The following is a 25,347-nucleotide window of genomic DNA, read 5'->3' as shown; positions in this document are numbered from 1 at the left end:
TAATAACAATTATTATAACACAATTGTCATTACAATTAATAAGTTGTACATGTCTCATGCTTGTATAGGCAGTTAAAAGTGCCTATCAAACGACCTTTTAACAGGTACCAGAATACAGGAAAAGACTACTCTCTTAAAAATCTTCTGCGGAGGACAAATTCCTCCCCCTGAGGACCCGTCCACACGAAACCGATTTTTTGGTGAAAACACATAAGTCTTGTGCGTTTGGACCAACCGTCCAGACGGATCCGGTGCACTTTTCTGCAACCAGGTCCCAGGGTGGATTACGCCTGAAACGCAAATTATGACATCATCATGAATTAAATTTCTCGTATACTTTTTTTCTTCTTCCATATTTCTTCCAGCTGAGCTTTGGAGGCTGTTCAGTCCTTACCCAGCACGAGGTGTACCAAGGAGGTCAGCCCCACCAGCCATCAATACCAAAAAACTGAGACGGACAACATACACACACCTTTTCTTCTGTTTGGCAAAAAGACAGAACAGTGCACTTGAAAGGGCAGGATTAGGAGAAAGGAAAATCATATTCCCAAGTAGGTTTACAGTCTGTATTGTATATGTCAGTTGTGCTGTTTAAAATGTCAAAGATTGGTCAGCGAGCTAACTTGAGGGCACCAGAGGAGGTGCGCCAGGCATCAATGCTCCTAGCAAGTGAATATCATCCTGTATAGGGGGTATGCACCTGACTTCACAGGAGGACCTTGTTTGCTAAGTAGAGACACTCAGACTTGTCCAAGGTGTTGTATTAAAGCACACGTATTTAAAATGTACCCCCAAATTGGTTATAATACTGTTTTGTTTTTCCCCTCAGATAGATGCTGTAGTGCATCTAAGTTTTCCGATCAGCTACAGTTTAACTTTCCACAACTGGACCACTGTGGTGGGTTTCAACTCTTGTGGAGCCGTGGTTCTAAAGGTCCAAGGTCTTGGACATCATTCCCTGTTCACAGGATGGATATACTTCAGAGCTCCTGATCGCGATTCTGTGCAGGCCTGGCTCATCTCCAACGAGCCTAATGTGTCCGACTGGAACGCAGCTTTTAGGCTCCGCCGCCTACTGCTGCCGCCTGCTCTCGTTGACTTTCCAGGCGAGGAGCAGTTCATCTCTAACGAGCCTATTAATTGAATATGGCTGAATCTCTTCTTAACAAAGTTAAAAATGTAGCCCAACACAACAACTATAATTGTTTTTACTGAAATTGTTAACATTGATAACCACAATAAATGATTTAGCCTGATGTGAAAAGTAATCCTCAATAAACCTATTTCAGATTTGTGTTAATTTGGTATCAGTGCTTATTATCGATGAATAGCTCATAGAGATATGATTCACTTAACTAGGCATAAAATGCAAAGGTAAATATCACTTATCCATAAACCTGAATTCTCAAACTATCTGGCCAACATAAGATGTATTATTAAACTGGATTATTTTATAAAAATTGATATACTTGCTTGGTAATGGTCAGATATTACCGCACTTAACTGATGAAGGTACATGTTTTTTATGTTAAATTAATTTTTATGTTCTACGAGATGAATTTCCAGCGTTTCAATACTATTCTCTGATACTGTGGAAGTAAAAAGTATTATTGATGAAACCCTGTGATTCCCATTTTTATGAATTAGGAAAACACACAGTGGCGCCATACAAACGCGCCGCACATCTACACCACGGGCACACCTAAAATACTTACTGACCAATCAAGCAGCGCCCAACGTCTCCAACAACCAATCAACGTTCGCTTTTTGCCCAACTGTCCAATTGGTGTCTGTGTGAGGCGGGATTAGCTTTACAGCGTCTTCCTGGTTCGCAATACTGCTAATGCTAAATATCTTTCACACAAAACTATACATCCGTCAAAGTAGCACATGTATTGAGACTGCAGCTGAGTGGGACACCGTCGCGATGGGTTTGCTGACGATTTTAAAGAAGATGAAGCAGAAGGAGCGGGAGATGAGGCTGCTGATGTTGTATCCTGTTTGGTACTAGTTTAGCTGGAAACAAAGCAGCAGCTTGTACCAGTTGTTTGGGTTGTATCCGTGGCGTTAACATGACAGAGTTGATATCAGTGCATGTTGGATAAAACACGGTAGCTGTTTGTGCTCGTGAGGTGTGTTTCGCGCATGTCGTGCTGAATCATGCTAAAGTTAGCCTGCTAGTTCTTTCGTCCTATTGGTTAAATAAACCTGGGTGAATGAGACGGAGACCGTTAAACCGTCATCAATGACATGAACTATGATGTTGAAAAGTGACGTGGGATGTTGAATAGTGACGTGTGAGCGTTTCTTCCTGAACGTGGCTCGCGCAGAGGTCTGGACAACGCGGGGAAGACCACCATCCTGAAGAAGTTTAACGGGGAAGACGTCAGCACCATCTCCCCGACGCTGGGCTTCAACATCAAAACACTGGAGCACCGAGGGTAACACACACACACACACACACACACACACACACACACACACACACACACACACACACACACACACACACACACACACACACACACTATGTCTTAGCTACGAGCACATCTAGTGCACACAACACATTCTGCACCGGCTTCCCGTATTGGCATTTTGATAGAGGACATTTAGTGAAACGTCTTCTTTGTCCCTGTTGGAAAAGTATTTCTGCTTTACTGTTACTACATTATGTCTACTGCTGCTGTTACTAGTAGCAATCATCTTATACTATTATTTCTGTTGCTACTGCTAGTACTGCGCTGATTAGATGTATAATTTCTGTCATATGGATTGACTGTTTGACTGTCATTTTTGTTGTTTATTCTGTACACATGACATCTATTGATCAATCCTGATAGAGGGCCCTCCTCAATGTCTCCCTGATTATTCTTCCTTTAGTTCCCTGTTTAAAGGGTCTTTTAGGGAGTTCTTCCTTAATCGATGGAGGGTCTACTTGGTATGGAACAGTGCCATAAATGTTGTTAAACACCTGTGCGTTTCCCACTTTAGCAAGTCAAAATATCTGTTGTGAAAAGCTTAAACTCATTTCCTAAAATGTTTGTAACACATGAAGTGCAATCAGTGGTTTGTATTTATCTTGCAAATTCCCATAATTCACTCTTATGACACAGCAACTGAGTTATAGACTGACAGCCACATTAGTTGAACCTCTACACGTAACTGAGGACTGTTTTTTCCAGTCTTGCATCACATTCCTCATTCTGTTTTCCAGGTTTAAATTGAATATCTGGGATGTAGGGGGTCAGAAGTCACTGCGCTCCTACTGGAGGAACTACTTTGAGAGCACAGACGGGCTGGTGTGGGTGGTGGACAGCGCAGACAGACTCAGGCTGGAGGACTGCAGACAGGAGCTCAGTACACTGCTGCTGGAGGAGGTAAATGCCTGCATACACAGTAATACTGCTACTACACAGTAGCGCTTAATCACAGGTCGTTTTATTTACCATCTGTGATTAATTCCATTTATTGAGCCACAAAGGAGCCAAAATGTCAGCAGGGGTTGTAGCCGATTCCGTGGTCTGTCCAGGGACCATGGTCTCTGGCACGGCCAGTGGTCACAACCACTAGGGGCGCTAAAGACACTGGTCCCGACCAGCTCCTCAGTGATCGCGACCAGTAGCTCTATGGCACGGACCAGTGGTCACAACCACTAGGGGCGCTAAAGACACTGGTCTGTCTTGTGGTCCTTGTCATCTGCCTGTTGTCTTACCGAGTGGTCTTTGGAGTAGTTGTACATTTAATACACCTTCTCCCTTTTCTCATTGTGTTGGCAACACTGTGCTGAATCAATGTAAAAATTCATTACAAATATTTTTACTATCAATAGAAATCATACTGACTGAAGTTATCATTTTTCCTGACTTCAACCAAGCTGTTGAACAACTAAACTGTTAAAATGTATTGTGTTCCATATTTTGAGATGTTTTTATAATTGTTTTTTGGGTTGTTTCTGTGAAGCAACAAATATAGCACTGTGCCCAAGGCAAATTTCCCCTCGGGGACAAAGTTATTTCTATTCCGTTATGATTTCTATTGATAGTAAAAATATTTGTCAGACAAAATAATTATTTTTACATTGATTCAGCACAGTGTTGCCAACACAATGAGAAAAGGGAGAAGGTGTATTAAATGTACAACTACTCCAAAGACCACTCGGTAAGACAACAGGCAGATGACAAGGACCACAAGACAGACCAGTGTCTTTAGCGCCCCTAGTGGTTGTGACCACTGGCCGTGCCAGAGACCAGCTGGTCCCAACCACACCGATCTTCATAATCAATAATAATAACAATATTAATCATAATAATTCTATTTTATAGACAAAAGATTATGATCTCTGACATTTATCCAGCTGACAGTGCTGCCAAAACGAGTGTAAAGGGGAGAAAATACTAAAGCTGCTTCACAGACCACAGGTACCACAGGGCAGATCACTGAGGAGCTGGTCGGGACCAGTGTCTTTAGCGCCCCTAGTGGTTGTGACCACTGGTCCGTGCCAGAGACCATGGTCCCTGGACAGACCACGGAATCGGCTACAACCCCTTCTCCAAAATGTTATACTTGTTTAATTACTGTCATCATGTCAATGTCAGTAGTTGCGTTTGTCCATTCCTCCATGCAGAGGTTAGCTGGTGCAACACTGCTTGTGTTCGCCAACAAACAAGACTTACCAGGAGCCATGTCTAAAGAGGCCATATGTGAGGTGAGATGAGCCTGCTTTTCACTGTTGCTGCCTTAAATGCTTCATGTCAGAGTATTGAATTATTGTACATCACAATGTGTGTTCCCTTGCAGGCGCTGGGCCTTGATGACATCAAAAGTCATCACTGGTGCATCATGGGCTGCAGTGCAGTAACAGGAGAGAGTCTGTTGGCTGGAGTGGACTGGTTATTGGATGATATCGCTGCCAGGATTTTCACTATTGACTAAGTGTGATTTAAACAGCAGGCTCACTATTGGACAACATGGATCTGAAGTATCAGGGACCAGACATCTTCCCGTCCACTTACAGGAATCACATCTGGTTTCTGGATTATACTTCATAAAGAATCCGTGTGTCAAAATCCTGAATTTGCACCGAAACTTTCAGTTTACTGATTATTTTATGTAATGACATCATTTGGCAGTTCATTCCCAGTTCTATACTTTGATGTCAGCTGATTTGTGCTTCACTCATGTTGATATAAAGAACTATTGAAAATTCTGGAACTGACTTCTAATTGAAATCCTCATGTAAACTCCTGCATAAAGTTGAGCCCACATCTTGGTTAATGGTGTCAAACGCAGCACTAAGATCTAGCAGGACAAGTACAGAAACCAGTCCTTTGTCAGAAGCAATTAGAATGTCATTTGTGATTTTCACCAGAGCTGTCTCTGTACTACGATGTACTCTAAATCCTGACTGGAAGTCCTCAATTAGTAGTAGTAGTAGTAGTAGTAGTAGTAGTAGTAGTAGAAGTAGAAGCAGTGTGGGGCAAGTTACTTCAAAAGCGTAATGCATTATTTATTACTTGTTACTGTCATTTCAAAGTAATTAGTTCAATTACAATATTACTTGATGATATGACTCGGAAAATGACTCGTAGCCTATCCCGTTATTCGTTTTAAAAACGGAAAACGACTCGTTAACTGATATTAGATATTGTGTTCATGAATGGGATTCGGTGCCATTTTTCATTCCAGATTTGCCGTAGCCTGCTTCTTTTTTTAATGACCCGGAAGGTGCTGTGTTATGCTGCGAAATTACCTGAAGGCCTACCTGAGACATTTAGGGGAGCTCTAAAACACTGTTCATAAACGCTCTGACAGCGTCTGACGCTCGCGTTTTGAAGTAAACTACTGTTTAAAACTCGCACCAAAAGCGTTATGACGCGGACATAAAAGCGGTCCAAACCCGACAGGGAGAATCGGAGCCTCCGCCTCCTCGCCGCCGCCCCTCAGCTGTTGATCCTCGGTGTGACCGGCTTTCACGCTTTTCCAAAAGTGCAGCGTATGCCCATCTCGCGATCGCGAATGTAGAGTCCGACTCTGCTGCCGCCGTCATCTTCTCCTCAATCACTAGCAGTTGTTTCCGTGACGCGAGTTTCACGCCAGTGTATGAAAAAGTTTCGCCGATTTTTTATAAATGCTTGTCGACCTGATAATAAGCATTTATTAAAAAAAAAAAAATTAAGCGAAATCTTTTCACTCTCGCGTGAAACTCGCGTCACGGAAACAGCTGGGTATACGCCGACTGCCATTATACACCAACGAAGAAGAAGCTGTGTAAACACGTTGCCGTCTACGCAAACAGCGTAGCTTTAGCAGTAGAAGCTAATCAGACAAGTGTTGTTTTTTTAAATAAACTCCCGATGTACTCAAACTTTCAAATGCCTCGTTTTGTGAGTACAGACCCTATGTGTACTACTGCAGAAGTTTGGTAACATTCCATGCATTAGTGGGGACATTTACGAGATATACTGTAAGTACCATCGCGCCATTACGAAGCCGTTCGGCTGATCGCCCTATCTTGACCACTGCTGACCATCGCTAAAAATGCTTCCGAGGGGGTGTTTGGCTGGAGGTCTTGGTTGAAATGACCTAGGGTCCATTTAACTCCGAACCACCACTTTAATGCCATGTCTTTTACATGGTTTTGCTTGAAGGCAGCAGTTCAGTAGTTTTTTGTACTGCTAGACATTGAATGCATTTCAGTTCCAAGTTCTCACATTTGAGCAAATATTCCTTCACAATTTTCCAAGACTATCTGAACCAGTAATAGTTTGATTTAATAGCAGTCACACAATAGCAGCAGACAATGTTTTTCATGAAGCTTTATTTGAAATGTGCCAGTTATCCCATGCCGGGTAAGCATCGAAGCAAGCAGAGCAAGTCATTGCAACCTATGAAGGACAGCAGTGCTGGTCTGGCTGCAGGAGGATCCCCTGCTGCTCTCTGGTGCACATCAACACATTGTCCGAAGCATCCTTGAGGGGTTGGGAAACTTGATTGCAGGAGTTGTGTTGGCAGCAGGCGACTCTGTTACGACACCATAATCCTGCAGAGGAAGACGACCTCTTAGAAACAGGTGGCAATAAGCTCATTTCAGTTACAGTAATCATTTTGATCAGAGTGGTAACCAATCAGTCATGAATTCTCAGACTGGGGCGGTAATAAGAAAGTCATCATTTCTACAGAAACCGTTTCATTTGTAGGTCAAGTGATGTTCTTACGATAAACTCCAAAGCAGGCAGCAGACGCAGCTCGACTCTGAAGATCAGGTGGCTGCTGTCCCGACACCAACGCAGTTACCGACTTCAAACCTGCAACAAGGGAAAAGATTTGAGTTGATCCAGTTTGAGTCACATGAACAACAGTCTTAGACGATTGTGTGATCAGAGTGGTAACCAATCAGTCATGAATTGTCAGACTGGGGCGGTAATAAGAAAGTCATCATTTCTTAGACATTTGAGAGCAAGTCTATTCAAACTTCAGTACAATGTAAACCAATACTCACCAACATGAGAACAGGACTACGAGATGCCGTCAGGCTGCATGGACCTGAAGGATAGAATGGTTATCATTTACAAATCCACCGTTTGGAGTCGTGAATGTTTAAGGTTTCATCCAGGTGGGATCAGAGGGGTACCAATCAGTCATGAATTCTCAGACTGGGGCGGTAATAAGAAACTCATCACTTCTGTTTAAGAGTCACAAGTAATCACAGATACCTACCATTGACATGTTGACCCATCCTGATGACCTTTTATTCAGCCGTGTTGGTCAACCTTTGAAACAGAAGGAAACATGGTCACACAACCACCCGGCTGCTGGTGCAGTGTTACCGTTGAGGAATGTGATCAGGTTGGTTTTCAGTTAATTTAGTAACACTAGCCCTATTTTTAGTTCATCTTCTAAATCCTGCATTCCCCCACATCTCATTGTCAGACATGTTTTACAGTGATACGTTTCCATTCAGACTGTTGGTAACCCCAACAGGTCTTCCCCTTGTTGCCAAGGTAACACCAGTGGGTCCACCTTTACAGGTTCTGGTATTGAACCAAGGCGTAAGACATGTGCAGGTGTCATCATGAAGGAAACAAACGCTTCTGGCTGTAAATTACAGTCCATGAACCTTCAGCCTGCGTGTCTAGCATTAGCACATCACCAACATGACTGACAGTAAATAGCTCAAGGACTCCCTCACCTGGGCAAAGACTGGTCCTTGAGAAGTTGCCGCATATTCCAAAACCAGGTACCTGTAATACAGTACATTCAAGGTTGAGCATGAAATGGTAAAACTTTGACATTATTCACCATTGACCTTCACCAATGTCAGATATTTAATTTCTCAACAGCAGTTCAGACGAACGAGATTCCAAATATATCTCATCATTTTCAGCGGATGTGGGAACTTTGTACAGCGGCACCAAAGCTTTGATGTCTTACCTTGCAGGAGAAGACAGTCATGGAGCTGAGAGAAGGCCGTGAACCATCTGGTGGAAGCAAGAGAAACTACTTTATCTCCATTTTGACTCTCAACAAATATTTGCTAGATCATACTACTGAGCGGGATGCAGAGTGACTGTTGCAGCAACAATGTCAGAATGCAATCCGGAATTTAAGTTGAACAGAAGTCAAAGTTGCAGTTGCTCAGAAGTTCATGTCGTTTCACATCGGGTCAAAGTGAGCTAAGTATCATCATCATTGGAACTGCAACTTGGACATAAACGTGTGTTCACACCAAACGCCAAGCTCAGTGTGGTGTAACTGGTATTCCAACATTGTAGCTGCATCACTTTGCAACGTGATCCAGAGGATCACGCAGCAGCGTTTGTGCCAGCCAGTATGACGTCTACACATTTACACTTTGTCTCTACCAATACGAGCTCGGTGTCAGAGACTCGATGCAGACATCCTTAGGATCATATCAACTTTGTATCTAGTCACGTGGGAAATGTGCTTTGCGTTTGCGTGAACACAGCATAAGGGAGGAAGGTTACCATGAGACGTGGCTCCTCTTCAACAGTCCACAAGAGTCTTCAACAGTTCCAAGGCTCTGCAAGGGAAACCAGTACTTTAAAGTCCAACAACAACAACACTGCATATTAAGAATCAGCTGTTTGATCAGTGCTTTGGTGACAAGCTGCCATGTGACATTAGTCGTCCAGGTGTGTGATGGGTTTTACCCCATTTCATCCTCTCAAACGTTCAGAAACACTGCGCCTCTTAATACTGTTGCCAATTAGCCAAAACATCCAGATCGACTGCAGGAGAGGCATTACTGATCACTTGTGATCAATCAGACTTACATGTTCACATCCAGCCAACATCCTCACTTGTCAAACTCCTACCTAGCAGAGAAACAAAGCAAACAATCGGAGTCAATCACCTGCAGGAGGAAGGCAATGTTTCACATGTTTCAATGATGAGGGATCAGAGAAAAAGGCTGACATCATCTGAATCAGGCATATGCTTGTCATTAATAAATCATCACATCCACCCCCTACTGGTTGGCTTAAAACACAGCCATGCTTTACTCACCACTGCACTTCCCAGCTGCTTTCAAGAGGTCAACGTGTGGACTGTGCAGGCCGATCTAAAGAGAAACTCCACGTTAGTCATAACCCGAGAGGAAATCTGAGCTCCACCATGTTCAAGGAGTATCAGATTTTAAAACTAGCATAAAAAAAAAAAATAATCAGCCATATGATTGTCTGAAAAATCATCAGTTATGACCCTGGTGGAATCTGACAGTTCCTTCTAGCTTCAGTCCGACTCACCTGCCGAGGTCCTTTATTCTGGCTGGTCTTTGATGGGCCACCAACATCTGAAGGAAAAAGAAAGTTTTGACTTTGTTATGGTCCAAACGGCATCCAATGAGACATGAGATTATGGAATCACATTGTGCGTATATAACCAGAGTTGCGTTTGACTGTTGCAGTGGAGTTCATTGCTACTCAGAATCTGGTAAAGAGGTTTCTTCAAGGCTGATTCAGTTAGAGAGAGTTCATTGTTTCATCACTGCAGCAATGAGCTCCTGATGAGCCACAGGATCACTTCATATTAATGAATGACAGGATTCCATCACCATTAAATAAAAAAATCAATAAGTTGATCATTGTGAATTTCCATCATGGGGATCTTTGTAAATATCACGAGTACTTGGGGGGGGGGGGTACTAAATGCATGTACTCTTCATGCAGGGAGACTATGATCAGCCAATTAAAAAAAAAAAAAAATCTCATCTGTGATGCAATAAAAATGTCTCGTAACTAAACTACAGTCTTTGGTACAAAGAACATTGATGCTGTATTTATGTCTAGATAATGTTTAGCATTGATGGAGATGCTACAATGTTAGCATAGCACCAGTGAGCCAAACACATGGAGCAGAACTACTGCAGTTGGAGAATCTGGGCACAAAGTTTGAATTACCTCATTTAGAGAGTTCTGCCACATTCTTCTCACACCTGAACCAGAAAAGGAATAAACACGTCATGAGATGCAAGTCGACTTTACATGTGCACCTTCCAACACTTCATGCTACTCAGAATTGTATATAGAGTGTCCTCAAAGGTATCAGTGAGAGAGTTCAATAGAACATCACTGTAGCACGAGGCGTCATGCGACTGTCCAACAGTGTCGACGGACCACGTGGTGCAGACTAGTTACCTTGGCAGCGATCTCTTCCTGGATCCTTCATCTAGAAGACAAACACGTTTGATTTAGTGGTACATTCCTTCTGGACGGCGAACACGTGGCCGCTGCACGCGACGTGCTCAGTAATGTCTCACATCAGAATAATTCAAATCAATCACAGTCATTCAGTACAGGTCTGTGTTAATTCTCATCATTGAGACACCGCTGGCACCGCCATTACTAGAAGACCGCGTCACACGAGTTTTACTCGCTTTGCCCAATAAATACTACATGCAGCATCTAGCATACATGTTGAAAGTTTGTTAATAAAACTCATCGGATTAAATTAATGTGCTTCACTGCCGGATGGTTGAGGATTGTGGTCGATGCTGAACTTAAGAGCTTCACATTAGCTGGTCGCTAAAACACCATTAAAGCTTGTAAAAAGGTTTAAAACGATAAAGCATTGCCATTGAAATGGTTTTCCAATGTAGTTTGCTTACAATATCACTAAATAAAAGTAACACGCCTGAAAATGAATGGGTGCTAGACCGCAGAATGCAGGTTCTTACCTCGGACCGAAGAGAGGAGGAAATGGACGGAACAGACGGTCCGTCTGCCTTTTATGTCCGGGGAGAGGCTCCTCCCACCCGCCGCACTGAGACCGGAAACCGTCTTTGGCCTTCCGACGAGCTTCATTTAGCTTTGGGGGAAATTAAACTATAAAGAGAAGTGTTCTGTGAATGATAAACCCACTATGACCCTCAGTAGATAGAGAAGTCCAGGCTTTCAGCTGAAGTCCAATAAATTGACCAGAGTTTATTTTACAACGTCACTTCCGTTAAGAAAGGTAGTATTTTTCACACCCGCACGATGGCAGCAAAAATACCAAAACTACAATAAGAACGCCACACTGCTGGACAACATATTCTTCCTCATTCCAGATTTATTTACCATAATACAGTAATAATCAGCAATTAAAATAAGTGCCGCATGTATAAATTGAAATTACATTAATGTTATACTTGTTGTTTTTATACAAGATAATAAGTCAACTGTGTATTTCTACATTAAAACATTAAACATTTCTGGTTGAATTTGGATTATTACAGCTCCAAGAGAGAAAATCAGGCATTCAATTATGAACATAATAAAATATTTCTTTAAATGTCACCAGGATATGTTGAACTATCCTTGGTATGCTGAATGGCTAATATGCATGGCAGGTAATTGCAACCAGACACAGAAGAGCAAAACAGACCGACTTTAACATATGAATATAATAATGTTACCTTTGAGTTTGGAGTGTTTTCATTGGTCACTCTTTCATAATGCTTGTAGTGTCATGGCAACAGTTCCTAGGACATAATGATGATGTGATGCTGTACTTTACGTCTCATTCATTGTGATTCATCATCATCCGTATAACAATGACTCTGACCTCAGCACACACATCCATCCAAAGTGTGTATAGTAAATATTCTTTACATGATTTCATTTATATTATTTATAAGTTGTTGCTTGATGCTTGATGACATCAGAAGCTTTGATTAGGGTGTTTGTCTAATTCACAATTGGTTTTAGATTATTACATGTGAGTTTTCCCATCTATTCAGTAAGAGGATACTTGAGGTCATATAGAAATCAGATACATAGTTTATTTCACAAAGTTTATTGTTCACATATTTCCTTGTGCCCTGCGATAGACTGGCGTCCTGTCCAGGGTGTACCCTGCCTTCGCCAATGATAGCTGGGATCGGCTCCAGCCCCCCCGCGACCCTGAATACAGGATAAGCGGTAGACAATGGATGGATGGATGGATATTTCATTGTAACAAGGGTCAATCATGAATACATTGAAAACCCTCTTGAATCACTAATATAATGATGATTCTTTCACACTATCCTGACCTTTAAAGTGCCATGGAGTGATGGTTTAGACAACTAAACATGTATAACAAACGTGTGCAGCTGTAAGGGTAACTATCAAAACACATTTATTTATTGATTTAGAAGCAGGTTATAAATAATCTGGGTCCTCACTCTCGGTGCCTTGTCCCTTCAGGTTAAACCACCTTCACCAGAACTCACCGGGAGCCAGTCAAACACTCACAAGCTCTCCCATTTCACTCTGTTAACATTTATTTAAAAATATATCAATAATGTAGTCCTCCCGTCATTAATGATTGGTGATCAGCTGTCAGACAGCAGTAAATCAAAATGTGAATATGTCCAAGTCCTCCATCACAGTCATCACTTATGAACATTCCCATTCCTTTTGGTTGCACATCAACACTTTTACGGTTTCATAGTGCCAAATGATGGAAAGATTATTCCTAAGCTCTAACAGTGGACGGGATGTAAGGAGCTCATATGTTCAGGAGGAATCCAAAGGAAGGAAAGCAGAAGTAGCTGAAGAAACCAGTCCCAAAGGCTTCACTGTAAACCAGCAGTGGGACTGAATCCCCATGTGCACCATGATGAGACGACTTGATGATGAGACGACTTGATGATGAGACTTCCAGAACTTGTTCATGTTTCTGATGTGTCACTCACATCAGCACTGATAGTGAGGTAACTGTCATACATGCAGGATCACAACGATCATGGTTTCAACCAACTAAACATTAGAAAGAGGTTCCTGTTGCTGTCCACGTCTCTCGCCAGTTCTACTTCATCTCAGCCAACACGGAGTTGTGCAGCGGCTTCTTCTTTGGCGACGGTGAAGGCGATGGCGCTGAGGATGATGTCACGGGCGTGAGCGTGACGCTGTAGAGGTTGGTGATGAAGGCCTCCCAGCCGCGACGAAAGGCTCGATCCAAGGCCTGCATGGGAAGAAAAGGGTCCTGGTTAGCATACATGTTCAGACAGGTCTTCCTCCATTCTCCTAATCATTTTTTATTTCTCCTGGAAAGGTCGTTGTAGTTTAGAACTAACCATAGGGAAAATAGAGAATACATTCTGAGAGTTTAATGTTCATGAGAGTTTTGGAAGAGGCTCAACCCCATCTATTCATATTTATTCATTATTGGGGCCAACTATATTGTCCAGGTATGTTGACCTGCTGTGTTCTGACTAAAAGCCTCTTCAGTGGACACAAACAGGTGGAATTATAGAAAAGTATCTGTTTGGGTGAAAACATTACACCTGTTTCCAGAAAACCAGGGAAAAAAGGAGGCGTGTAAAATCAAGTTAAGGGACCTGAAGATGTAAAATCATCCAAAACGAGAAATGAACTAACTTAACGTTGTGTACCTTTTAGCTAATATCTTGGTTTAACAGCTAGAAACCGAACAACATAAATAAATCATAGCTAACATTTTTATATGGGTCCAATTTAGGACACCAACAGAGGTGTAAATACCTGGATGTTATATTCAGAAGGAGAATTCATACCCCATGTTGAATCATAAATACACTGGCCAATCCCATAAAACAAATATATAGCTAAGTATTAACTGAAGTAAGACGTGTAAAAGGTGATTTACAACTCTCTCACTGTTACGTATTTATTTACACCTCTGTTGTTATCCTAAATTGGACCCATATAAAAATGTTAGCTATGATTTAAAAATGAGTGTTGGTCAGTTACAGCATTTGAGTTAGCGAGTTAAGTTTGTTCTTTTCTTGTTTTGGATGATTTTACATCTCCAGGTCCCTGAACTATTGACACAAACTCAGGGTCGGGCTGGGAGGGGGAGGTGATTGGTTAACAGCAGTGGAATGTTTTTATGGTGTGGTTCTAGTAGGAGGGTCAACAACCGCCATGCTTCGTTCCTGATGAACGGACGCGATAAGGGAGGCGCAGGAATGTCCCCTCTGTGCACGCGTCTCAAAGGAAGTAGGACATTGTTGGGAGCATGTGGATCAGGTGGATCAAGTGGGGACATGTACATGTACCCGTACAGCTAAAAAGCTCTGTTCCAGCTTTCTTTTTTCACGTTGTTAAACGTGACGTAAGGGAAATCTCCTATCAGAGGAAGTTACCTAATGAGTTGGTGGCATGCGCCGATGGCTGCTGTACCTTGACCCTGTTGGGAGTGTGTTATTAAGGTGATAGTTTCCATGGTGTTTAATAGCCCCATGTGCAGCATGTGGAGGATGTTGTTCCACCACTTATTTAACCTTAAAGTTCAACGTGACGTTGAATTTATGGCAATTCGAGCTACAGAAAGCAGAAGTTAAGAAAAGGTCTTTTGCAACGTGACAATAACAACCTGACAGAACAACAGAAAGCTTTGTCTTTTTCTCTCACTTTGCTGTAATTCTTCACCGCGTTCCTCTTCACCACCTTCAACCCCTCCTCTTGCTCCCTCAACATCTCCCTCTCCTGCTTTCCTTCCTCTTTCCTCCCCCTCTTCTTGTCTCGGATCAGGACCTGGTCGTCTGCATCCTCCCGGATCGGGAATTGAATGAGCGTGGGCTCCTTTGCTCTTCCTGCCTTCTCATTCTCTTCGCCTTTCACGTTGTCCATCTCTACCTCGATCACGAGCCTGGTGTCCTCCAGGCCATGTGGGTCAGCTGGAGCCTCTGTGCCCAGGTCGGGCCTCTCATCCTGGGCAGCGTCCTCCTCGGCTCTCTGCTCCTTCTGCTTCCTCCTGGAGCTTCTTCTCCACCTGCTGCTGCGGCGGCTGGGTTTCCTCTGGAGAAGGGTTTCCCCGTCGTCTTCCATCATCCCTTCGTTGAGGTCAAACGCCCCGACTTCTTCTCGCTCATCTGCCCCACAAATGTGCACCACACTGTTGGCGACCGCCGTCCCCTTCCACCTCTCCTCCACATCGTTTCCCTTCACCTCCTCTTCTCCTCCAGCAGCCTCGGGCTCATCAAGGCGACCGTAGAAGCCGCTGGATTTGTCCAGAAACTTTGGGGCTCGGATGGAGCTCCGCGTAGAGCTTTTCCTGGAGTTCTTCCCAATCACCATCTTTTATCTTTCTTGTTGTTGTTTCACTCTTTTTGCTTTCGTGCTTCACGGCTGAAAGACAGGGGGCAAGAGAGATTAGTGTCATTACATAACCCTCACCCGCACTCGTATGATGAGATGTCAGTGTCATGGGTATGCCTGCATGTTTGATCTGTGTACACTCAAGTCCTTAGGATCTCTACAAGTATCTCTGAAAATCTCTTATAGCGTGTGTGTGTGTGTGTGTGTGTGTGTGTGTGTGTGTGTGTGTTTGTGTGTGTGTGTGTGTGTGTGTGTGTGTGTGTGTGTGTGTGTGTGTTTGTGTGTGTGTGTGTGTGTGTGTGTGTGTGTGTGTGTGTGTGTGTGTGTGTGTGTGTGTGTGTTTGTGTACGTAGGTCAGTGTTATCAGGGTTGTGATAATGTCAGCGCTAAAGACACAATGTTCTTACCACTGAAGACACACACACACACACACACACAGGCTCAGACTTGGTTCAGACTTTGACACGGCTGTCTGGTTGGACGCTCCACAGCAGCCAAAATCAATGACTTGTTATTGATCATCTCTCGTTCACAGTAACAAAAGAGAGAAAAGGATCAAATTCACAGATGGTGGGATCGGTGTCACCGCAGGTTATTTTCCATCAGCCAACAAGGCTAAAACACCTTCTGTCACATGCCTGATTTAGTTTGATTCAGTGTTAATTACCCTTTAAATCTTTCACAATCCAACCTTACATAAGCAACAAGTCTGCACAAACAGCACTCTATTGGAGTTCACTTTTCATCTTTCCTTCAGAATATTCCACTACAATCACATGAAAGTGAAAACTTATTTACAGTTATGGAGGAATAGTTCTGTTTGGGGAAATACTCCTAATGTTGACAAGAATAAATACCACTCTCATGTCAGCCAATTAGCTTAGCTTAGCATAAAGACAGGGAAACAGTGAGAATGGCTCTGTGCAAAGATCAGCACCAGTAAAGCTCACTGGTTATTTCTTGTTTAACTGTAAAAACTGTAAAAGAGCTGTTCCCCCTGGTTTTAGTCTCTATGCTAAGCTAAGCTAACTGGCTTTTGTTCTTCATATCTCCAACACAGACATGAGAGCAGCTCCTCGTCTGTCCGTCTCTCAGAAGGAGAGCAAACAGGTCGAGAGGTGAAGGTCCAAAATCACAGCATCTGCCAGCCTGGCCCAGATTACTTGTTAAATGAGGAAACTAAAAAGGGAAACGAAGGCTGGACGTGACAAAGACAAAGAATATGTATTTTGAGAATTTAGTCAAAGCAAATAAAGTGATTAATAGAGCAGCAAGCAGGAAAAAAAACAATAGGACTGAAACAATTCATTTAACATCATGCTGTTTATTGTAAGAAGAAAGTGTAAATATAGTCACTTACAACCACATAACTGATTGTTTATATATTAGAATAATGTCACAGTGTAGGAAGACAAGACATGTTTGGATAAGAAAGAGTCTTACCTGACGTTCCTCTCCCTCTGTGTGTGTTGTGAGCCCGCTGAGCAACAATACGTCCTGTGTGTGAGACTGAATGACTGAACTCCCGAGTTACTCCCCTAACCACAGCGTCACACACTCCCTCTGCTCAGACCTGCAGCTCTGTCGTCACCAAAGCAAACACACACACACACACACACACGCACGCAAAAAGGACATGCATATCCAAACACTCTCACTCTCAAGGACTCTTTGTGTGTCTCGTCTTTCTACCGCACACACTTCTTTACATCCTTAACACATCAACTTGGAGATAAAGTTCTTATTTAACCCCCCCCCCCCCCCCCCCCCCCCCCCCCACACACACACACACACACACACACACACACACAGGCCTGGATCAGTATTTCGACTAGCCAAACATCTTTTTCTGATATCACCAGCTATCAATCTTTAACAGTGAAAGTCCTCAGCTGTCACAGATGTGAATTCAGTTCAACTTTAACCACAAAGGCTGTGTTTACCACCTTCAACACACAACCACGTGTATATACAGTATATATATATATATATATATATATATATATATATATATATATATATATATATATATACATTCAAAGCAAAATGACAATATAAATGTACCTAAAGGCCTTCATGGCTGTAGCTGTATGAAACACTTCATTCATTTCTCTTTCATTGATGTCAAACCCCCTGAAGGAAGCGATTAATGGGGTCCTCTTTGCCTTTTTCAATCATTCTGCTAAAATGTACCCATTTTTTGAAAACTTTATCCTCGGAAAAATATCTATGGAGCAAATATATACACAGCTGTGAGCTTGCGGCAGATATATTCCAAATGAGGAGCCTATTCGACAATTCTGGCATGCTAACATGCTAAAACAAAGATGGTGGACATGGTAATCATTATACCTGCTTAACAACAGCATGCTAGCAGTCATTGTGAGCATGTTAGCATGCTAAGTTAACCCTTAAGTACAGCCTCACAGAGCTACTAGCATGACTGTCGACTTTCATGTAGATGTCCCACTCAGCACATCTTTTTCACAATTCTTAAAAATATGAATTGAAAAAGCTTTGCATCATATGTTTATATTAAAAGACAAATATTAACCAGCACATGTTTTTAACTCTCAAAAAATGTAGTCAAGGTGACATACGGTTTTGAAGCCTCAAGTTCTGCATTTTGACGGTCATCCATCTTGTTTTTTGCAGTGACTGCAGGGGAGCGACGGGTGGATCTGACTAACACAAGCAGCAGAGCAGCACCCTTACTGGATCTGGATCCATCTGGATTCTGGTGTGAAGCTGCTAACAAAGTTAGCTTCATAATTCAAGGTCAACTTTACATGCTCTATGTGAAAAGTGTGCACTTTTGTTACGATATGACACTATGAATAAAATGTATAGGAGGTGGTTCAAGACATAACATTTAGATCAGTTCCCACACAAATCAACAACCATCTACACTCAGGCTACGTTTCCATGACAACGGTCTTTCTAAAAATGGTAAAGTTTTTCCTTTGCATTTTTAAAAATGTCGTTGTGTTTAGACATTGTTTTGAAAACGATCCGCATGCACAGGGATCCGTAGAAACGTACCTAAAACTCTGTAGTATGCATGCCAGGCCAGTAGTTTGCGATGAAACTTTGTAGACTTTTGCGATTTGACTGCAAATATAATACACATGATCAAGTGGAGCTGTGATGTCACCGTTTCCATGGGGACCGGTTTTGCTAGTTATCACGGCAACGCTGGTTTTAATCTTAAGTAGCTAATTGCAATGATAGCTACGATGGTAGCCCCACCCCCTAAATCGTCCCCTGCTTTCTGGTCTGTTGGACTCTAAATGGACCATAATGTACTAAATGAACATCAGGCTGGATTGAAGAAGACTTGAAACTAGAGATCGAGACCATAAACTCATGTATACGATAGAGAGAAGTAGAAACATTTACTCATAGACTTCTATACAATCAGAGAGGAGTCGCCCCCTGATGGCCTGCTGAGAGAATGCAAGTTTAAGGAGCTTGATTTCCCTTTTCAGAACAGGAGATTCTCAAATAGAGTAACCATCATCTTAAAATGTGGATTTTTCTAATTTTAAAGGACCGATAATCATCAAACTACGCTTATGCATTTTGTTGAGAAACAATATTTATTGCATCACAAATGGATCTTTATTTGTGAATAACAGAAAGCTTTTTCTCACGATGATCCCGATAATGGAAATGAACTACAAGCAAGTTATTGTGTTTATTATTATTGCGACCCTCAATAAAAACCTATATCATCCCATTCCTCTGCAAAACATCCATAATGAATACATACATCTTTTTTTAACTGTGTCCAAAATAGGACTCTATCTTTTGATCACATGCAGCTGAATGGAAGCATGTATGTGTAGATAAGATGAGTCAGCTGGTCTCTGAACGTTACCTTATGTTTGGTCAACATTTGGGTGGGACAAGGTGTTGTGTGTGGTAACGAAATACATGTCAGCTTGAGGATGTATTCACACCCTCTTGTACACACACACACACACACACACACAGATTTAAGGGTGAAAGCATGACAGTATAGATGACGATAGTTTAAGTTTTCAGTTAAACTACTTTCTAGTGACACGGGTGGTCTACAGGTGTGTGTGTGTGTGTGTGTGTGTGTGTGTGTGTGTGTGTCTTAGTGAGTCATTGTGTGTCTATGACTTCAGCTCTTTACTCACCTCCATCTTATGTATTATCTATGGCCGTGTGTGTGACTCACAGATATAAAACACTCCATATATAGTCACCAAGCAGGCGACTTCCCTGCTGAGAGGGCGTAGCATCTGTCAATCACAACTGTCGAACACCTCAGCTGTGTTGGAGCTCAGAGAATCTCCGCCCACGTGGGTGCTTATTGCTGTCGCCACCGGGACGCCGAGAGCCGGTTGCCACGGTGACCTTCAAGCAGCAACAGGTTGGGGGTTTGGTACTGCCTGGATGTTTGATGAAACCTAAAAACATCAGAGGCAGAGAGAATGAGAGATGTTAGTGGGAAGGCAGACAGTAAAGTGTGACCCTGTTAAGTTTATCTGACTCACTCAGAACAGACGTGTCATCACATGAAGCAAGCAGCCGCACAGACAAACTTCTTTGTCCACTCTGCGTTTCTCTAGTTGGGGTCAGAAGCCAAATTGTGTTGCAAGACGGAGGCGTCTTATGAAGACAACTGATCACATATCAGCATCTAGACTAAATATAACATCCATGTGTTTCAAAATGTTTAAAAATAATTTTCAAAAACAAGTTAAAAAAAAGACCAAAATACAAAAACATTTGACATGATCCAGTTTATTTTCAAGGCCAAGGACAGATATTATCACATTGTTTAATGTAAAGAACAATATTACATAAATAAATACATAATAGACCAGTAGATAATTGACTTACAGGCACTAATGACACTGAAGCAGGCAGGAGCAGTTTGTACAGTATGATACAGCAGCAGCTGAGGAGCATGTAGAATGGGATTCTGCTCGTTATTCTTGAGGATCTCATGGAAAATAATCAAGCACAGCTCGAATGGTTGGATTGATATCAGAAACTTTTTTTAAACACACTATTGAACACAGGAAGGGGTTTTCCTGCCAATGAAATTCAAGTCTTTTTCTGGCCATCAGAGTGGAAATGTAACATGGACGGCATGTTTTCTTCACTGCATAAGGGATTTATTTCAGTTTCAGTAGTATTGTTCCATTATCCAGGGCTTTCAAGCGGATCCCACAAGCCTTATGTTTTTAAAAGCATCACATAAAATATACATTGAAAAATACCAACTACAATGATGACACAATTGAAAACCAGCATTTATGTTCTGAGCTTTAACACTAAAGTAACACAGGGTGTGTGTATTTTCTGTTGTGTGTGTTGCACCGCTTGTGTGTGAAGCACAGGGTACAAATACAAGGCAAACAACTATTTAATTAATTTGTATGTCATTTAAATGCAGATTTTGTATGTTATGAATATAGTATATTATAAAAACATTACAAATGAAAAAGAAACAACTTGTTAACTTGATAGCGATGCAGACATTTGGATTAGACAGGTTAAAGATTATTATCATGCCTTTGATGAAAAAAAATAATTTCTATATAGCTAAATATACAGATTTACGGACATTAATCAAGCAAAGATAAAAGCCATGCGTGAATAAAGTGCTCCGTTGCAACTGTACTAAGATGTTGAAGAAGCTGGTTAGAGATCAGCCCCAACAAAGCAGAGGGAACAGACCTGCTCTCAGTCAGCCGTAATATTGAAACGGCATCAGGAATGTTACGCTGCAACACGTGAAACCCTACAAATGGTAATTAGACGCTGTGTTCCTCCAGCTTGAAGAAAAAATGCAGCATAGCGTTCCAAAGTTTAAAACTATCGAGTCGCCCTCCACTCTACTGCTGGACAAAGTCACTTATTAAGAATACCTTTATACATACACTAACATACACTCAATATATACATGTACTACCTGAAATCAAAGACCAGATACATTTAAATGGGACCTCTAACAGATATTGTTTTACAGCATTTACAATGCAGAGTGACATGTGCAGCATTAAACAGCATTGTACGCCTTACAGTGTGTGTGTGTTCCTCAGACTTCCACTGCTCGGTCTGAACCCAGTCCCTGAGCCTGCAGAGCCTCCTCTCTCTTCATCTTGGGTTTCTCTGTCCGTGTGTGCCAGACCAGCACCTACAACACACACACACACACACACACACACCACACACACACCACACACACACCACACACACACACACACACACACACACACACACACACACACACACACACCACACACACACCACACACACACCACACACACACCACACACACACACACACACACACACACACACACACACACACACACACACACACACACACACACACACACACACACACACACACACACACACACACACACACACACACAGATTTTAGAGAGTTTTCTTTCCAACTAAGCACATAGGGATGGGATGACATAGAATTAGTTGATCATGGTGAATTTCCATTATATTAGATAATTGTAAATATCGTCACGAGTCATGACTTGAAAGAGATTGATGATGCAATGAAATTATTTGTTACTTAACAAAACGGAAAGGGATTCCAGTATGCTTAAGTGCCATTTTTAGAGTTTTATGCATATTTGTAATGTTTAGCAGGATAATATTGTGAATCACAATTCAATAATAATGGTCATACTTTGGAGCAGTTGTCTGCTTTAGGCTCCAGTTCGTCCATGGTGACCAATCCCTGAAGGAAGCTGCTCTCCAGGAAGCCTATAGGTGCCTCTCCATCGAAGCAGGCCTCTTGATTGGCCAAGACCAGTTTGAGGGACACAGCGAAGCCGGCCATGTCTATGGGGAAGGGACGGCTGGGACGCCAGCCGGTATGGAAGCGAACCACCTAGAAGAACCAGCAGACAACACAAACAAAGCAAGGGGAATAATTAAGAGCCTGATCCATGTTGGATTTTTAGGGTCGATTCCAATATTTTGGACTTAAGAAATTCCAATATCAATATATCGGCTGATATTCATATTTTGTAAAGTCAGTGTCTCGTCTAAACACATACTTGAATTGGAAGCATATCCTGATTTATCTGAGTTGCCTGCTTATTTGATTGGTTTTTCATTTATTGTCCCAATATTTATATCATTTGTTTGGATAAGTGTTCTTTTATTATTAAGACACGTTTAGTAATGATTTTCCTAATTCATCGTGAAGAGGATTTACCGTTTACTACTTTCTCTCCCGTGACCTCTAAACTCACATTCAAACCATCACCAGTCCTCTAACTGGTTTCCCTCTCCATCAGTATGAGCTGCTCTATTTCAGTAAAGTGAACCTGAGAAAACATACATGCAGACTGAACTTTTTAGTGTAAGAGTAGAAGGGAAAGTCCCACTCACCACAACTCTACTTTATGCAGTGTAAAATGCTACAGCCCCTCCGGTGTTTCCCACCTGGCCTAGACCAGGTAGTTTATTAAGTTTACTCTTCTAGATTCCAAAATGTAACATACTTGTTTTGTGTGGCTCTTGTAGGAGGCAGTGCACTCTGTGGGCCAAACTATGTAATGACACAATGTCTGACACTTATTATATTAGATTCTTCAAAACTGTATGTTTAATATCTGCTCTTATGGGACAGTGTATGCAGCGAGATCAAAAGACCTGCGATTAAATCATAATTTCATTGAAGTGGTTCTGAGAAGACATTATCAGTCATAGGATTCGCACAAAAAACGTGAGATGAGATCTAGTTTTTCTGGTCAGCATTAGCAGTATTTCTGGTCTTCGAGCAAAAGCAAACCACAAGATAGAAAGCACCAACCTTTCCTCCCTCCACCACCGGCCTCTCATACTTCATCCCTCCAACCAGCCCCACCGGCCACACTGACACCCGCTGGGTGCTCCTCATCTGACACAAGACAGGAGAACTTGGTTTTTCTCCTTCCATCATGGCATTTTAAAGCACACAGCTGTGGACTGATCGTCATCAGTAACAAGATGAAGATGTTCACACTCCAACACCTACCTCTTCAAATATCTGCAGGCTGTATGTGTTATCGTCGTCGGCAAAGTACACCACGCCCTGCTGGTTGTCTCCTCCTGGCTGTGCCCTTCTGTCCTCTCTGAGCCACCGTAGACCCTCATTCCTCTGCTCAACTCCACGAGGCTTCAGCCAGCTGGGGTCGCCCTGAGGTGGGAAATGAGCATTTCAACCAAAAGTTCAAACTCTTTTGTTGACACTAAAACAAGGAACAACACTGAAAAATATGAATCAAAGTTAAGAAAGAGAAAAATGTAGCCTCCATAAACGGCTGCCATGTCTCTGCCCACCTCCTGCAGTTTGCGGTCTCTGGCAGTGGGCATGTGTAGGTGTGTGTAGGTCAGGCCACTCTTCACCAGGAGGTCGGTCACCAGTGGCGTCTTGTGTGGCGAGTCCTCCACAACGATCCAGTGGAGCTGAGGAACGTGGAGGAAGGTCTGGGACAGACGAGTCAGCTCAGCCTTCTGCACCAGCCTGGACGGGGACGGACACAAATCCCAGGTGTGTGTGTGACGAGAAAGGGACAGTTTGAGAGGGGGATAGAGGACATGAGGTAAGGACCCCAGCCTGACTGGACTACCTTGCATATGTTGGGGTAATAACAAAGATGGCGGTCTTGGCTGGCTGTTTCTGTGGTTGTTTGGTCGCCTCAAACTTCTTCATCTGCTCCTGAAGACGGTGCAGCTCCCCCCGCAGCCGAGATATGGTACGGTCTTTAGGCATATCGTGCTCTGAGCAATCGCAGCGCTGACCTGCCAAGTGTTTGGGAAGGTTAAAGTACAAAAAGAAAACGTTCTCTGCCTGTACAACTGAGACATAATCGCTGTTTGTTTATATGTTTGTCTTTGTTAACCTCTCAACTTTAAGGGCAGCCATCGTGTCAGTATCAGTGTCGTCCAATATCAGGGGACCAATGGGGAGAGACTAATCAGCAACAGTGGCTAAAAACTGGCTCCTTATTTGCGATGAGATGATATAGGATTTTATCCAGGCTCAGGATAAGCGTGTGTCCTATCTGTGATGCAAGAATAATGTGTTTCTGTGCCATTACACTGATGGATCAGTGTGTCAAGCAGACATTTGGACATCTCACATAAATGATGGCTGCGTTCCACTTAAGGGATCCGACTATGACAAGTGAAAGCGTCCATTGAGTCTGTGCAGCACCACTTACCAAGCTGCATCAGTGCATAGACGAGTCCCAGCAGGGAGACCATGAAGTACAGCACAAACACAGTCTTCAGCTTCAGCTTCATCCTCGTTGCCATGGTACCCTGACCAGCTGCAGGGTGACGATATGACACGAGGACATTACTAGTCACATATCATTACTCCATGATGATTTGTATTCTTTTATCAGTTTGTGATTTCTGTCTCGTGTCCTAGAGATTTTAACTCAACAGCAACACAACGTGTATCTGTGGAGCGACATCCCATAATAACCTTGAATGTTTAGAGGCCAGCTGTGAAAGCTGAGGATGACGCTCTTCCCGAGAAAGTCGGCTAACGTGGATATGCTTGGTGAGAAATGCCTGTTGGCCGCCGTTAGCCGGATAACCGGCTGGCAGCGCTAGCAGCTCCGTGTACTTACCGGCGGGAAGACGTGGACGACGGGAGCGATGCTACGGAAGCACGACGGTTCATGTCATCGTTGACAATGTGAGCAAAGGCACCCTCAGTGCATCAGAGCATCCATTCATTGGGCTCGGCGATGGTAGACCAACAACTTCCGGTAAGT

General features: G+C 42.7%; 3 protein-coding genes and 1 long non-coding RNA gene across 5 annotated transcripts; 1 reads left to right on the top strand and 3 right to left on the bottom strand.

The window, feature by feature from the left end:
* Positions 1-1,804: 1,804 nt before the first annotated feature.
* Positions 1,805-5,211, top strand: arl2 (ADP-ribosylation factor-like 2). The gene is made up of 5 exons (XM_084003738.1): positions 1,805-1,992; positions 2,331-2,441; positions 3,215-3,377; positions 4,625-4,705; positions 4,798-5,211. The coding sequence occupies exons 1-5, from the start codon at positions 1,844-1,846 to the stop codon at positions 4,930-4,932; spliced, it is 639 nt and encodes a 212-aa protein (XP_083859864.1). The 5' UTR covers positions 1,805-1,843; the 3' UTR covers positions 4,933-5,211.
* Positions 5,212-6,802: 1,591 nt separating this feature from the next.
* On the bottom strand, positions 6,803-11,220 carry LOC311009512. Of its 2 annotated transcripts, none has more exons than XR_014596653.1 (13): positions 11,195-11,220; positions 10,656-10,686; positions 10,419-10,453; positions 9,765-9,811; positions 9,526-9,580; positions 9,294-9,335; positions 8,985-9,040; positions 8,431-8,477; positions 8,189-8,240; positions 7,717-7,769; positions 7,499-7,542; positions 7,215-7,304; positions 6,803-7,039 (listed from the first exon to the last, which is right to left on the bottom strand). It is a non-coding gene; the product is annotated as an uncharacterized lncRNA (long non-coding RNA). The 2 variants fall into 2 exon arrangements; XR_014596654.1 differs by having other exon boundaries at positions 7,215-7,296; positions 7,495-7,542; positions 10,591-10,686; positions 11,195-11,206.
* A 479-nt stretch (positions 11,221-11,699) lies between these two features.
* Positions 11,700-17,082, bottom strand: LOC311009508 (uncharacterized protein). The gene is made up of 3 exons (XM_084003736.1): positions 17,007-17,082; positions 14,877-15,593; positions 11,700-13,446 (listed from the first exon to the last, which is right to left on the bottom strand). Exons 2-3 carry the CDS (start codon positions 15,540-15,542, stop codon positions 13,291-13,293), a joined length of 822 nt encoding a protein of 273 aa, XP_083859862.1. The 5' UTR covers positions 15,543-15,593; positions 17,007-17,082; the 3' UTR covers positions 11,700-13,290.
* Positions 17,083-20,649: 3,567 nt separating this feature from the next.
* b3gat3 (beta-1,3-glucuronyltransferase 3 (glucuronosyltransferase I)) lies at positions 20,650-25,337 on the bottom strand. Its single transcript, XM_084003733.1, has 8 exons — positions 25,201-25,337; positions 24,784-24,891; positions 24,190-24,361; positions 23,900-24,083; positions 23,595-23,756; positions 23,391-23,477; positions 22,257-22,460; positions 20,650-21,741 (listed from the first exon to the last, which is right to left on the bottom strand). The coding sequence occupies exons 2-8, from the start codon at positions 24,875-24,877 to the stop codon at positions 21,643-21,645; spliced, it is 1,002 nt and encodes a 333-aa protein (XP_083859859.1). The 5' UTR covers positions 24,878-24,891; positions 25,201-25,337; the 3' UTR covers positions 20,650-21,642.
* Positions 25,338-25,347: the final 10 nt, after the last annotated feature.

The sequence above is a fragment of the Eutrigla gurnardus genome, assembly GCF_963514095.1.
Source record: "Eutrigla gurnardus genome assembly, chromosome: 23".
In the NCBI taxonomy this organism is placed as follows: domain Eukaryota; kingdom Metazoa; phylum Chordata; class Actinopteri; order Perciformes; family Triglidae; genus Eutrigla; species Eutrigla gurnardus.
Note: the sequence above shows the minus strand (reverse complement) of the source record. Positions and strands in the feature narration are given on the sequence as shown.

Excerpts from the sequence above, each read along its gene's own strand:
- LOC311009508 (XM_084003736.1), bottom strand. The coding sequence starts at position 15,542 with ATGGTGATTGGGAAGAACTCCAGGAAAAGCTCTACGCGGAGCTCCATC. Across the intron at positions 13,447-14,876 it reads CGGTGAAGAATTACAGCAAA|GCCTTGGATCGAGCCTTTCG; the intron begins GTGAGAGAAAAA and ends CTTCCCATGCAG.
- arl2 (XM_084003738.1), top strand. The coding sequence starts at position 1,844 with ATGCTAAATATCTTTCACACAAAACTATACATCCGTCAAAGTAGCACA. Across the intron at positions 2,442-3,214 it reads AAAACACTGGAGCACCGAGG|GTTTAAATTGAATATCTGGG; the intron begins GTAACACACACA and ends TCTGTTTTCCAG. Across the intron at positions 3,378-4,624 it reads GTACACTGCTGCTGGAGGAG|AGGTTAGCTGGTGCAACACT; the intron begins GTAAATGCCTGC and ends TCCTCCATGCAG.
- b3gat3 (XM_084003733.1), bottom strand. The coding sequence starts at position 24,877 with ATGGCAACGAGGATGAAGCTGAAGCTGAAGACTGTGTTTGTGCTGTAC. Across the intron at positions 23,757-23,899 it reads GAGACCGCAAACTGCAGGAG|GGCGACCCCAGCTGGCTGAA; the intron begins GTGGGCAGAGAC and ends TTCCCACCTCAG. Across the intron at positions 23,478-23,594 it reads GCCTGCAGATATTTGAAGAG|ATGAGGAGCACCCAGCGGGT; the intron begins GTAGGTGTTGGA and ends GTCTTGTGTCAG.